Source organism: Rutilus rutilus (genome assembly GCF_951802725.1).
Source record: "Rutilus rutilus genome assembly, chromosome: 8".
Lineage (NCBI taxonomy): Eukaryota > Metazoa > Chordata > Actinopteri > Cypriniformes > Leuciscidae > Rutilus > Rutilus rutilus.
Window position 1 is genome coordinate 10,264,005 of NC_140222.1, and position 13,134 is coordinate 10,277,138.

Here is a 13,134-nt window from a genome sequence, read left to right on the forward strand (position 1 = left end):
TTTGTTGGGATCTCGTTGTGAAGAGGAAACATTCAGGAGAAGGGTGCAAAAGTATTTACAAACCATTAGATGTGCCATGGAATACCATGAAGGAAGTCATCAACCGGTGGAGACATTACCCAAACAGCAACGTCGGCCCAGATCCGGCCCAGATCTGGTACGCGTTGAATCCACATCCGGAACCAGACAGTACATGTGGCCTGGATCTGGGAAGACATTATGTTGCTGTCTAGGTAGGGTAACACTGACAAAATGTATCAAGGAGGCTGCCAAGAGACTTACAGTAACATTAAAAGAGCTGCATGAATGTTTGGAAAGTACTGGTCATTTGCTGCATGTGAAAACAACATTCAAACCAAACCAAAAATCTAAGCCCACCTAAATTTTGACTAAATGTTTTATGGTCTGATTAAACATAATTACCAACTACACGGATAGTTCCTAATATCAGAACATTTGGCACAAAACCTGTAGGCCTCCATTAAAAACCTGAGGATGAATAAGTCATTAAAGTCCCTGTAAAGTCAAAATTAAGTATGTGTTCTGAGTTTGTCACACCACAGAAAAATGTGTTATTAGCCACCCAGCCAAATTTGAATGATAAAAAAAGCCGGCAAGTACATAAAATAAGCTATCAAAATCTTGAAAAAATGAGCAGTTGTCTCTGCTCTCAAACGCTGGGGGCGTGTCCACTGGCTGCGCTGAAACCACGCCCACTCGCGGGAAAGCTGCCGTCGCCACACTCAACTGTCTGTCACCGCTACAGCCGGAATGGATGCTCCTAGGCTAGCAGCTTAATTGTTTTTACAAAGCCATACATGTTCGAGCCTGGACTACCTACTATAATTATAACATAAGCACACAAGGCAACTTACACTCATTGGTGGGCACGCACTGCCGACGATAGCACCAGTTGTCGGCGCGACGGGAGAATGAACACCGAGGCGAGAGATAGTCGGCTCAGCCCCATTCACCAGTAACAGCGGACTATCAGTGAATCCCAGTTGTCTCCGACGAAAGTTTATAAAACTATCCCGTGTAAAATGATCACTACAGAGGCAGGTTTTGGCGGTGATCCTCAGCTCTCCATCAAGGCGACTCTTCACTAAATTAATCCACCTCTTCTTGATATGATCGTTTTTTGGAAATTTTAATAAGGACACCGATCTGTTTTGTACGTGATCGCATCCAGGTAGTACGCATTTCCGTGACGAATGCATAGCTAGCTAGCAAACTGTAGGCTGTAGTAACTAATAGTACTGACAGTAACTCGCGATCGGTAAACTGATGCGATTGTGCTCTATTTAGGGGAGGGGCCAGCGTCAGGGGCTCCAGTGCGTCATCAAGTAGGGGCGTGTCCAGGATCTCAGGGGCTCCGGTGCGTCATCGAGCCCCCGTTTTAGCCCCGCCCAAAAAATCCGGAACACAGCAATGGTGAAAAACTGTTTAACGGTCTAACTCCACAATTCAGCACTTCACAGTTCACAGTCTTTGTAATATGTTTTAGCAATACATTTCTAATGTGTTTAGAATTTTTTTTTAGAATTGCCTTTACAGGGACTTTAAAAGAATGGTTTCAGATTAGGAAGAAGAATGATTTGGAAAGGCCCATTCTGAAGCAAGACCTAAATCCAATCAAAAAACGTAAAGAATGTTTTGAACAAGGCTATACAGACAGGAGATCCCCCGCAATATGATCAATCTAAAGCTCTTTTGCAAGGAAGAGTGGTAAACATTTTCAAATCAAGATGTTGACAAGAAGTTGATGGACATTTTCAAAAAGACTGGCTGCTGAATTAAAAGCAAAAGGTGTTTCAACCAAGTTAAATTAAAGGGTGTGCACACTTCTGCAACCAGGTTACTGTGTCTTTTATTTGTACTTTTTTTCTTAAAAGTTTCTATTTGTTTGTTACATGAATTGTGTTGGTTTAATACCACATTAAAGGAGGAAAAAGGTCTTGCATGATTTTTTTTTTATTTATTTATTATTATTCTTCTCAATAGCCTGCAATTGTAACAGGGGTGTGTACACTTTTTATAGCCATTGTAAACATCCAGTAGCAGGTCATTTAAATCTGCTTTTAAAAGTGCTTTATCACTGTATTTTTTGATAACAATGGATCAACTGGAATCATGTTTCATTGGGAATCATGTTGTAGTGACTACCCGCTAATCTTGTTGGGTCGTCACTATCTGAAAGACCTGAAAAATAATAACACACATAATTAAATACTAATTTTGCACAATAAAGATGATGTTTTTTTCCTCTCACTACAGTATCTGTAAGTGATACTTGCCGAGCTCTTGTGTCGATAGAAGATCACACCAGCAACTGCAGCTACAAACACCAGCAGAACAGCAACAGATATTCCTGCTACAACAGCTGAAGAAGGACCTGAACCTAGATCAGCAAAAGACAGACAGTCAGTGAATCTGTCAGATTGATCTAGAACAAACACAATGAGATATCAGAAGGTCTGAGAGAGTACATGTGAATCTCATTCAGTTTAAAGTGGAAAACTATTTCATGCAGAAGTAATTAATTAATTATCATTAATTAATTATATTTATTAATTATTTTTGTTCTACAATGTTTTGGTTATGGAAACATTAAAACGTCCAGTTTTCTCGAAACTTTATTGGAACGTTTAAGGTTACTATGATGTTCCTGAAATGTTCTTTCAACTTGATTGTTATTAACAACTCAACATTCTAGAATGTTGATTTGTAACATTCCAAGAACATAAAACTCCAGTTTCCTTAATATTAATAGAACATAATTTAAAGGTTAGTATGATGTTCCTGAAAACACTCTTTTAAACATTCAAACACCTGCACCTCACTGAAGGAAAGAGAAACACAAGAACTACAACTTAAGCCACTGCCTTATAGATGAAATCAACTGAAGATAAAAGACATTAAATCTCTGAAGATCTCAGCAGAAGATGATTAAACAACTCCACAAACACGATTACCAACTTTACTTATTACAGACTTTATTTCTGTCATACATCTACAGTGGCTCTTGTTGAGAATTAGAGGTTTAGATGTTGATGATTTTTTTGAAAATATTTCATTTGAAGTCACCATCAGCCCAACTACAGGAAACACTGTTTGTACTGTCAAATGTTTGTTCCTGCTTCAGTGTTATTTTAACTCTTTGTAGTGTGGACACATATGAACACTGAGTGGTGTTGATGAATCACAGAGGATTCTGCTGTGTAACATTCAAATTTAAGCCATTGTTTAAGCCAGAAAGTTAGTGATCCTTAATATTTAAAGGACGTTCGAGGAATGATGTTCACAGAATGTTTTCTGCCAGCATTATGAGAACATTCATCAAATACTAACGACAATATGTAGTGATTTCATGAAGATTGTTTTGAAAGCGTTTCATTCTAACACTTGCATAACCTTTACCTAAATTTAAGATAAAAGTTAGCTAGGGGAATAACTATAGGACAGGCTAAACTTTCCCATGTTCCAAGGATGATCTTTTAAAACAGCCACACAACCTTATTAATTTGAAGTTATTGTTATTCTAATGTTTAAAGGATGTTCTAAGAATGTTTTCTCCCAACATGAGGACATTTTAAAAACCTTCAACAAACGATGTATAAATACATTTTTGTGCAAACCTTTTGAGAACATTATAAAGTACCAATATCATGTTTCTTTATATTCCACAGTGAGGGTGTTTTCACTGCCAGATGGACAATTGCCTGAATGACTAAATTACACTTACCAATGACAATAACATCAAAGCTCTTTACACTGCTGACGCTGCGACGACGGCGACGGAGGCTGCTTCTGCTTATCTGTAGTTTATAGAGTCCAGAGTCTGTTGTTTTGGTGTCTGTGATGGTCAGAGATCCAGTCTGATGATCCAGCTTCAGTCTGTCTCTGAATCTCTCAAGACAATGAAAATCTGTGCATGTCTTATTGGGATCTCCAGTGATTTTAGCGATGAAAGTGTCATCAAAATACCATGTCATCACATCATTTGGGTTGTTTATTACACCAGGATCTAAAGTGACGGGTTCTCCCTGCTTCACAGATTTTATCTTCATTTTATCTTGTTCAGCAGCAGAAACACCTGAAACACAAACCAACAGCTTATTGAAGGATCTTTTGGCGAAAGAAACACCACAACGAGAAAAAAACGTGAAAATATTTGTGCAAACAAAATGCATTCATGCACTAGAATGCTTCAGATCCAACACATGACCAGAGGAATTTCAACAAAAGTTATTTTTTCAAACCTGTCCCAGGCAATTAGTCAAATTTACACAAAATTTGGCATATATCACCCAGGTGTCATGGGTCATTAGGGGCCAAGCCCCGAAGGGGCTGAGGCACCTATTGTATCTGTTAGTTTTCTTATTATTATTCCGTAAATGGAAGTCTATGGCAGCCCTATGAACCGTACATAGGAAAATGATGAAATTTGGTACACTTCTAGTGATGCTAATGAATAGTAATTGGACCAATTTTTTAGCCTCTAGGACCAACTCTATAGCGCCACCAGCAGTTAAAAAATTCAACATTGAAATGGTTATAACTTTTGAATCCTTTGATCTAGAAAAATGAAACTTAGTACACCTGATTCATCTCATCATGCTGATCAGAACCAATATCTTACATTAAGACTCCGCCCATTACAGTAGTGGCCATTTTGAAAAGTACAGTATGCAGTTATTTCGCTACTCCTCCTTCAAAATTGGTCTAATTTTGTCCAAACATGTGCTCAAATGATCTTTGGACTGAGCCGCATAAAAGTACTGTCCCCGATTTTTTTGCTATACTAGAAAAAAAAAAAGTTATGATGTCGCAAACTTAATGAGGTCGACCCAAAATTGGTTCAGAAGCTATAGCTTGGCCAAACTTTGATCAATCGAAACGAAAATTGGTACACTTTATCGGAAGCATGATCTGGGGTTCCATGCCAAAGTTGGGAACAGCGCCACCTATGGGTCATGAGATATGGAAAATGCATATTTTGGCCAATAACTTGTGAACGGATTGTCAGAAAATTGTAAACTTGGTGTCTATCGATTCCTGGCGTCATGACGAATCCGTGGATATTGATTTTGTCATGATGGGATGTACCACGTGTCCGCCATTTTGAATTTTGACATAATTTGCAATATCTTTTAAACTAGGGATGGCCCGATACCGATACTGGCATCGGGGATCGGGCCGATACTGTCCTCATATACTCGTACTCGTACTCATAAAAATTCGCCGATACCACGCACCGATACCACGTACATTTTGCGAAACGAAACTGGCCGCCGCGAGTGCTTTGTCGAGGTGAACTGAGGCATAGACGCGCGAGCTGGTCAGCACATCCCTTTAAACAGACATCAGTGGAAAGTTTGTTCAGTCCGATGTCAATGGCAACGAAATTAAACGAGGCATGTAGCTTTAGCTTATTATATTAACGTTAACTGACGAGAGAGACAGAGAGCGAGAAGCGCACTTCTGTTGAATGCTCTTGATTGCTGATCGTTCACTCAGCACGTTATTTGGATGAAAACTAAATCGTATATGCAAGTAAAGTAAAACATGAACTGTTACCTGACTGAAGTATAACGAGTGGTTCCCTACATTATTACAGGACGTGTGCAGGTCAAGAAGTTTCATGAATGCAAACATCCGAAGCGCGCGCCCCTCAAACCAGCGTCTCAGCGCGCGAATACTGAATTAAATTGTCTTTCACGTCTTGCGCTTGTACGGACGAATTCACACACAACTATGTAATAACGCCCGTCTTGGTGAGTATCCTATAGTAAACAAAGTCGGTTATATCTCAAATGAACGTAGCATGTTCAAATGCGGTCCGTGCGTTCGGTCTTAAAGGGGCAGCATAAACCTGCTTCTGTGTTTTAATGTTAATCAAACAAAGGACAAAGAAATACTCACTGCTCTTGACTAAATAGGCTACCCTTTTCAACTTTACAAAAATATCCATCTATATATAATTCATACAGTAATGAATATGCTTTTTTTCACATTTGATTACTTTATTCAAATTTCTGTACCTGTTCGATCTACCCGAAAAACTCTAAAAACACTGTTTATTTCATTTGTAGCCTTTCTTTGTTCTATTGTATATATTTGTCCTATTTGTAATTCAATTGTTTGTTTTTATTTTGTTACTGACTGCTTACTTGTTTTAAATTCACATTAATTAGGCTGCTAGTTTTTGTTGTAGTATCAAAATTGGATTAAATAATTGATATTTCACTGGTTTTGACAAACATTTGAACCGCTGACCCAGCCCTCAGCACTGAGCCCTGCTGAAGCAGCTCTAAATATGTGCTGTGGCTATTAAATGAAAGATAAAATATGATAGAGCAATAGAATGAACAGTGAGTAGGCTTACAGAAGCTCATATGCATTTTAGCAGGCTTAATTAAGCATGAAAATAACTGAAAGAAATATATATATTTGATGAACAAATTAAGCCAACTAATATGATTTATAATCTTTTGGTTTATCTACTAATACATTTAAAAATTACAAATGCAGTGAAAATTCAGGTATCGGTTACGGTATCGGTATCGGCGAGTACCAAAAATTACAGTATCGGTATCGGACTCGTTCTGCAAAAAGTGGTATCGGGACATCCCTATTTTAAACTATTTGAAATTTCTTCATCAAATTTGGTATGGATCGTCATTAGCATGGCCCGAAGGTACATGAGAAGTTTGATCACAGCGCCACCTAGTGTTCCAGAGATATCATTGTTTTTTGAAAAAACGCTTATAACTTTTGCTAACATTGCTTGAAATTTGATTTCTTTATGTCAATGTATTCCTTGGCTTATGCCGATTTCAACGATATCTCATATGTTATTTTTCAACAATGTGACTGGCCGCCATATTGGAGCGAATGTAAAACAGTTTTTTTGCTACTCCTCCTTCAAAATTGGTCTAATTTTGTCCAAACTTGTGCTCAAATGATCTTCGGACCGAGCCGCATAAAAGTACTGTCCCCGATTTTTTTGCTATACTGGAAAAAAAAAAGTTATGATGTCGCAAACTTAATGAGGTCGACCCATAATTGGTTCAGAGGCTGTAACTTGTGAACAGTTTGTCACAAAATCATAAAATTGGTGTCTATCGATTCCTTGCGTCATGTCGAATCCGAGGATATCTATTTTGCCAGGATTGGATGTACCATGTTATAAGCTACATTAGCATTAAGCTAGCTTAGCATGCTAATCTGGATAACTTGCTTTTGTGTGCTCATTCTTACACTGAACCCTCTCCTCTGCAGTTTGTGATTGTATGTCCTCTGAGTGGCGCAGTCTGCTAAACCATGTGTTACTAATCCTGAGCCGTTCTGGTTGTGAGTTCGAACACCATGTTGGATGACCATAAAAATTGTGTTCATTCTTGCATTGTTCTAATATTTTGCTCTGCATTGCGCTAAAGCGGCTTGTTTTGATTTCATCCATAAGTACTTCTGAACCATATCTCTTCTTCATGTACATTCTATTTCTGCTCTTTTTGCTCTTCCGGCTCCGCACTGCTGTTGATGCTTCAATGCTCAAACTGAACCCTCTCCTCTGCTGCTTTGAAATTCACGTCCTCTGAGTGGCGCAATCTGCTAAACCATGTATCTCATATCCCGAACCATTCTGGTTGTGGGTTCGAGTCCCATGTGGGATGACTTTAAAGTTGTCATTTAAATTCCTTCCGGCTCTGCACTGCTGTTGGTGCTTAAATGCTCGCTGTGCTACATTTATATTTAATTTCTGCTGTTTTTGTTCTTGCGGCTCTGCACTGCTGTTGGTGCTTAAATGCTTGCTGCGCTGCTGTGCTTGATGTACATTTACATGTATATTCAATTTCTGCTCTTTTTGTTCTTCTGGCTCCGCACTGCTGTTGGTGCGTAAATGCTTGCTGTGCTGCTGTAATTGATGTGCTTACAGAACTTGCTGTGCTTGATGTACATTAAATTTCTAATGTTTTGCTCTTCTGGCTCCGCATTGCGCTACAGCGGCTTTTGCTTGCTGTGCCTTGCAGGGCTTGGCCCCGTATTGCTGCTTGCAGCTATATTCTGTTCTTGTGTTTGTTTTGGGGTGAATGGGTTTTGGTTCAGTTTCATGTGGTTGTGTTTGTTTCCATGGTTTTTCTTTTGATTGATTATGTTGGACACCTGGTGATCGTTTTGTTAATTAGTTTGTTTGGATATTTCAGCCTTGTGTTTCTCTAAGTCCATTGTCTGTTCTCAGACATACTGGTTGTTCTGCTCATGGTTTACCAGCCTTAGGCCCTGTCCACGGGTATTTTCAAAACCACAGCTTTTTCTATGCAGTTTGGCCGTTCGTCCACAAGCAAATGCAGTATCCGGTCACTGAAATAATTTTTTTTCGAAAACTCCTTGCCAGGGTGAAGATTCTTAGAAACTACAGTTGTGTTGTCATGTAGACGGTGAAACCGGAGAAACCAGTAGAACCCGGAGATTTTGGCTTGTGACGTCGGAGTGCACACTGTTATCTCCTTTGTTTGATGCCAGACTGTGCGCCACTATCTCCTTTGTTTAAGTGAGGCGAGTCTGTGCATTGGCAGACATCTGACATAGCCAAAATATTCCTCCTAATAGCTGTGCAAACAGGGCTTATAACATACAGATACATGCACAGTTCTCCCATTATATTGTGGAACAGAGGCATCAGATTGCAATACTACACAGCTCACTGCTTATGACAACATGTTGTTAGCCTACCAGAACTGGTTATAACCTTTTTTCAGGCTTCTGATTGGCCAACGAGGCTTTACAGTTAGGGTTATATCAACACCTGTTGGTATGGCATGCTCTTGACAGCAGCGAATATATATGTGTATGTGTATGTATATGTATACATATTGCACACACACGGTTTTTGGAGCTTCGACATCTCATCCACTATGATGACGCCAGCCTCTGCCTGTTTTTCCTGGCAGGTTTGAATCTGCAAAAACCAAAGCACACATGCCTGGAGATGGCCCATCAACGCATATTCATGGAGTTTGTGGACTGGGTCCTTTTTTGCTGCGGATCTCCCTTTACCATCAGTAAGATGGAGGAGGTTCACAAAACCACGGTCCACGCTGTAAGCATCACTACTTCAGCCAAGCCCCCGGCATAATTAAAGCCTACCGCAGACATAGAGCCTGAGCTGAGTTAATGTTGTCTGTGATGTTCCATTCCGTTCCGATGGTCTCTGCCTGTCCCGTGTCGGCCAAGAAGTCCATTCCTGAAATGTATGTCTGTCCCATGTCAGCCAAGAAGGCTGATCCCGAATTTTCTGTCTGTCCCTTGTCAGCCAAGGAGGCCACTTTTAATGTTTCTGTCCATCTTGAAATGGCAAAAGAGGCCGTTTTGTAACCCTCTGCCCATGCTACCCAGTTCTTCAGCCCTGTCTTCGCTGGCTCCTGCCAGCCCTTTGGCTCTTCCTAAACTGTCTGCTCCTTGTATCCTGGATCCACCTGGGACTTCTAGTTCACCAGGTCAGCCCTGGAGTGTCAACTCTTCACCTCCAAGCCCGTAGCTCCACCTCAGCCTGTTAACCAGTCGGCTCCACCTGAGACGGCCGTCCCTAAAGCTCCTTCCTCATCCCTCCGGCTCCACCTTGGCTACTCACTCCCTCTGCTCCACCTGAGACGGCCGTCCCTAAAGCTCCTTCCTCATCCCTCCGGCTCCACCTTGGCTACTCACTCCCTTTGCTCCACCTGAGACGGCCGTCCCTAAAGCTCCTTCCTCATCCCTCCGGCTCCACCTTGGCTACTCACTCCCTCTGCTCCACCTGAGACGGCCGTCCCTAAAGCTCCTTCCTCATCCCTCCGGCTCCACCTTGGCTACTCACTCCCTCTGCTCCACTTGAGACGGCCGTCCCTAAAGCTCCTTCCTCATCCCTCCGGCTTCACTTTGGTCAGCCATTGCTTGTCGGTCGCCATGGACTTCCAGGCCTTCATCTGCGACTCGTCCCTCCACCCATCAGGCTCCGCCTTCCCTCCAGCTTCACTTTGGTCCTCAGTCAGAGCAGACTGGCTTCACCCTTTTCTCCCTGGCCCCACCCCTACTTAAACCGTGAGTGGTTGTCGCCCTTTGGCTTTTGGCTTGCTTAGTTGGGGACATTTAATATTCAACAATATCATTGATCTGCTTGCATTGACACCATTATATGAGAACTGAATTGAGCTGGACGATGACATCACTGTTCTCTCCAGAGCAGCTAAATTAATAACTTTCTTACAACAAAAATGAAATGAACTTAAGCTGGTCTATGACACTATTTTCTTCTAGATCTGCTGTACAGCCGAAACAAACTTTGATGCATTCTTTTCCTGTTATCACTGTAAAGTTGCTTTGAAACAATCGGTATTGTAAAAAGTGCTATATAAATAAAGGTGACACTAGGGACTGTTCAGTCAAAGTGTTTTTCCTGAACTTTTTTTTTTTTTTGGCCTACAATGACTAAGTTATTGACAAAATGTATCTATTTCCAAAGGTAAGTGGTGCTATAATCTAAGAAACTTAAAAAAACAAACAAACAAACAAACAAACAAAAAAAGCTGCTCTAATTGTCACTGTTTCAAAAAATGTGATTTAAACATATAATATGCATTTAAACATTTGTTACATGACTTACCAGTAACAGAAACACTGAAGATCTTTTCACTGATGCTGCTGATGCTGAAGATCTTTAGTTGATAAACTCCAGAGTCAGTGTTTTGAATGTTTGTGATGGTCAGAGATCCAGTCTGATGATCCAGCTTCAGTCTGTCTCTGAATCTCTCAGTGCCTTCATTACACTGAACATCTGTACAAGTTTTACTGAGATCTCCATTGATTTGAGCGATGCGAGTGTCATTATAATACCATCTAATTCTGTCTTGTTGGGTTTTTACAACACCAGTGTTTAGAGTGACTGAATCTCCCTCCATCACAAACACTGACACTTCATCTGAACCAACACCAGACACACCTGAAGAAGAAATTAATTTGTGATAATGTGGAAATAATATACAATAGCAAAAAAAAAATTGCTGTGAATTTACATAAAACAGAAAACATATCATAAAAATTGTGGATAAAAAAAGAGCCTGGATTAAAAATGTAATGCATGACACATGCAAACAATGCATAATGGATTTACATATTCACTCATCAGACAAACATACAGGAGTCTCATCGATAATTTTAAACAACTTAATGAACATCATAAAACCGACATCCTGATCCATATTTTACCTCCCTTCCCTATACATTCATATATCCGAGAAATTCACCAGATTGCACAAAAACTCACCGCAGCACTTTCCTAAATATCTGCATTTCACTTTGTACATTGAGGCCAGCAATGCAAATTTGATCTAATATTTAATGCTTTTTAAATGTTATAGGTTTATGTAGTAATAAATAAAAGGGTGGATCTACAAAATTATTTATGACAAGGGGTGGCAACATAAAAGCAAATGGCCTTGTGGATTTATGGCCTGACTTACACATCTGTCTCTTTGACTTTGAGAAACAGTTGCAGTAATGATCTATACGGTTTAAAATAATGTTAATGAATTACAACATAGTAATATCCAGGGCACCAAGCCCTATCTAAACACATCAACCGATTCTAAATGTCTTTGAGCTTGTAAGAGTAGGTCTATCATCAGAAACAGAAGACTACTGTATGTGGACATTATGGAAGGTCACCCAGAGCACCCTAGCAACCATTTAGAAACAGCCTAGCAACCACCCAGACTACCCTAGCAACTGCATAGCAACACCCTAGCTACCGCCTATTGTCTCTGTATATCCTGACCTTCAAATTTCAAACCATTTTATAGGCTATTTAAACTAGACAACCTTTTCAAACCAATAAACTTAGTCTTTCAAACTGAAATAACTTTCAGTTAATTAATATTAGACTCTTCAGCAGTCCGAGAATCCACGTATCACAAGAAAATAGTTTCGACAAAAGTCAAAATTATAAAGGAGAATGGTTGTGGAAAATATTACAATAGGCATGTATCTGAATGGGATCCTACCCTCACTACCCCACACATTTATAAGATTTTTAAAACCAAACCAAACCACTTTTATGATATATTTTCCCACAAAATGTGTTGCTCCATGTTCAATAAAACATATTTTTTTTTTCTGCAAACATTTTCTTTAAGGTGCTTTTACCCCTTTTGTGCCCTACATATGAATACATCAGAAAATGTGTTTATTGCTAATTTTAACATTAAGACCCAAATAGGTTAATGTGTAGTGTATGCATTTGACAGAAGCTATAATATCAATATCAACAAAAATATCAGCAAGATGGATGAGATGTTTTTGTCATTTAACCTAAGCATAGGTCCCACCCCTTTTCAATGTTTTTCCGTTATTCACGACCTGAAATTGCTCTTTTTATGTGCCAGCAACCTCAGAAATGTGTTGAAAAATATATATGTGACCACATCACAAACACATTTCACCTAAATTTATCCTCGAAGTAAAACAACAATAATTAATAATTAATTAATCTCTTTCGAATATAAAGTGATTAGAGCTCAGTCAGCTGACACAAAATGAAACTAGGTCAAAATTCGTCGTTCGAAAGAGTGATTGTGACTAATAAATGTTTTACTGCACACACACACACACACACACACACACACACACACACACACACACACACACCAGAGAAATAAAAATAGCCTAATAAAATACATTTCCATCGAATGTAAAGCAATTAGAGCTGACACAAAATGAAACTGCGTCGCGTTCTTTGTTCGTTTTATCGGCGGTAAAAGAGATTGTAACAAATAAATGTCTTACCTTGGTCAAGAAAAAACAAAGGTACTGACAGGAAAATAAAGAAAAGCTTCATTTTCACCACTTTTTGTCCGGAAATAAAAATGTCTGGTTCTTCCGCATTAATGACGCCTATAACTGAAAGTAAACTTTGGTACTGATGTGAGTAGGCTGGCCTACAGATCTGCCGATCCGTTCCGATCCCGCTTCATACATATACATATAGAGAGATTGTTAATTACAAATATATAGAATTTTGGCTACACAATAATTGAATTTGTTATTTTCATTTATTTGATCAAGATACACAATTCTTCTAACACATTTCACTGTCAA

General features: G+C 39.5%; 1 protein-coding gene across 1 annotated transcript; it reads right to left on the bottom strand.

The window, feature by feature from the left end:
* Positions 1-1,911: 1,911 nt before the first annotated feature.
* On the bottom strand, positions 1,912-12,946 carry LOC311294837 (uncharacterized protein). Its single transcript, XM_084415878.1, has 5 exons — positions 12,823-12,946; positions 10,646-10,981; positions 3,746-4,096; positions 2,298-2,401; positions 1,912-2,202 (listed from the first exon to the last, which is right to left on the bottom strand). The coding sequence occupies exons 1-5, from the start codon at positions 12,872-12,874 to the stop codon at positions 2,170-2,172; spliced, it is 876 nt and encodes a 291-aa protein (XP_084272004.1). The 5' UTR covers positions 12,875-12,946; the 3' UTR covers positions 1,912-2,169.
* Positions 12,947-13,134: the final 188 nt, after the last annotated feature.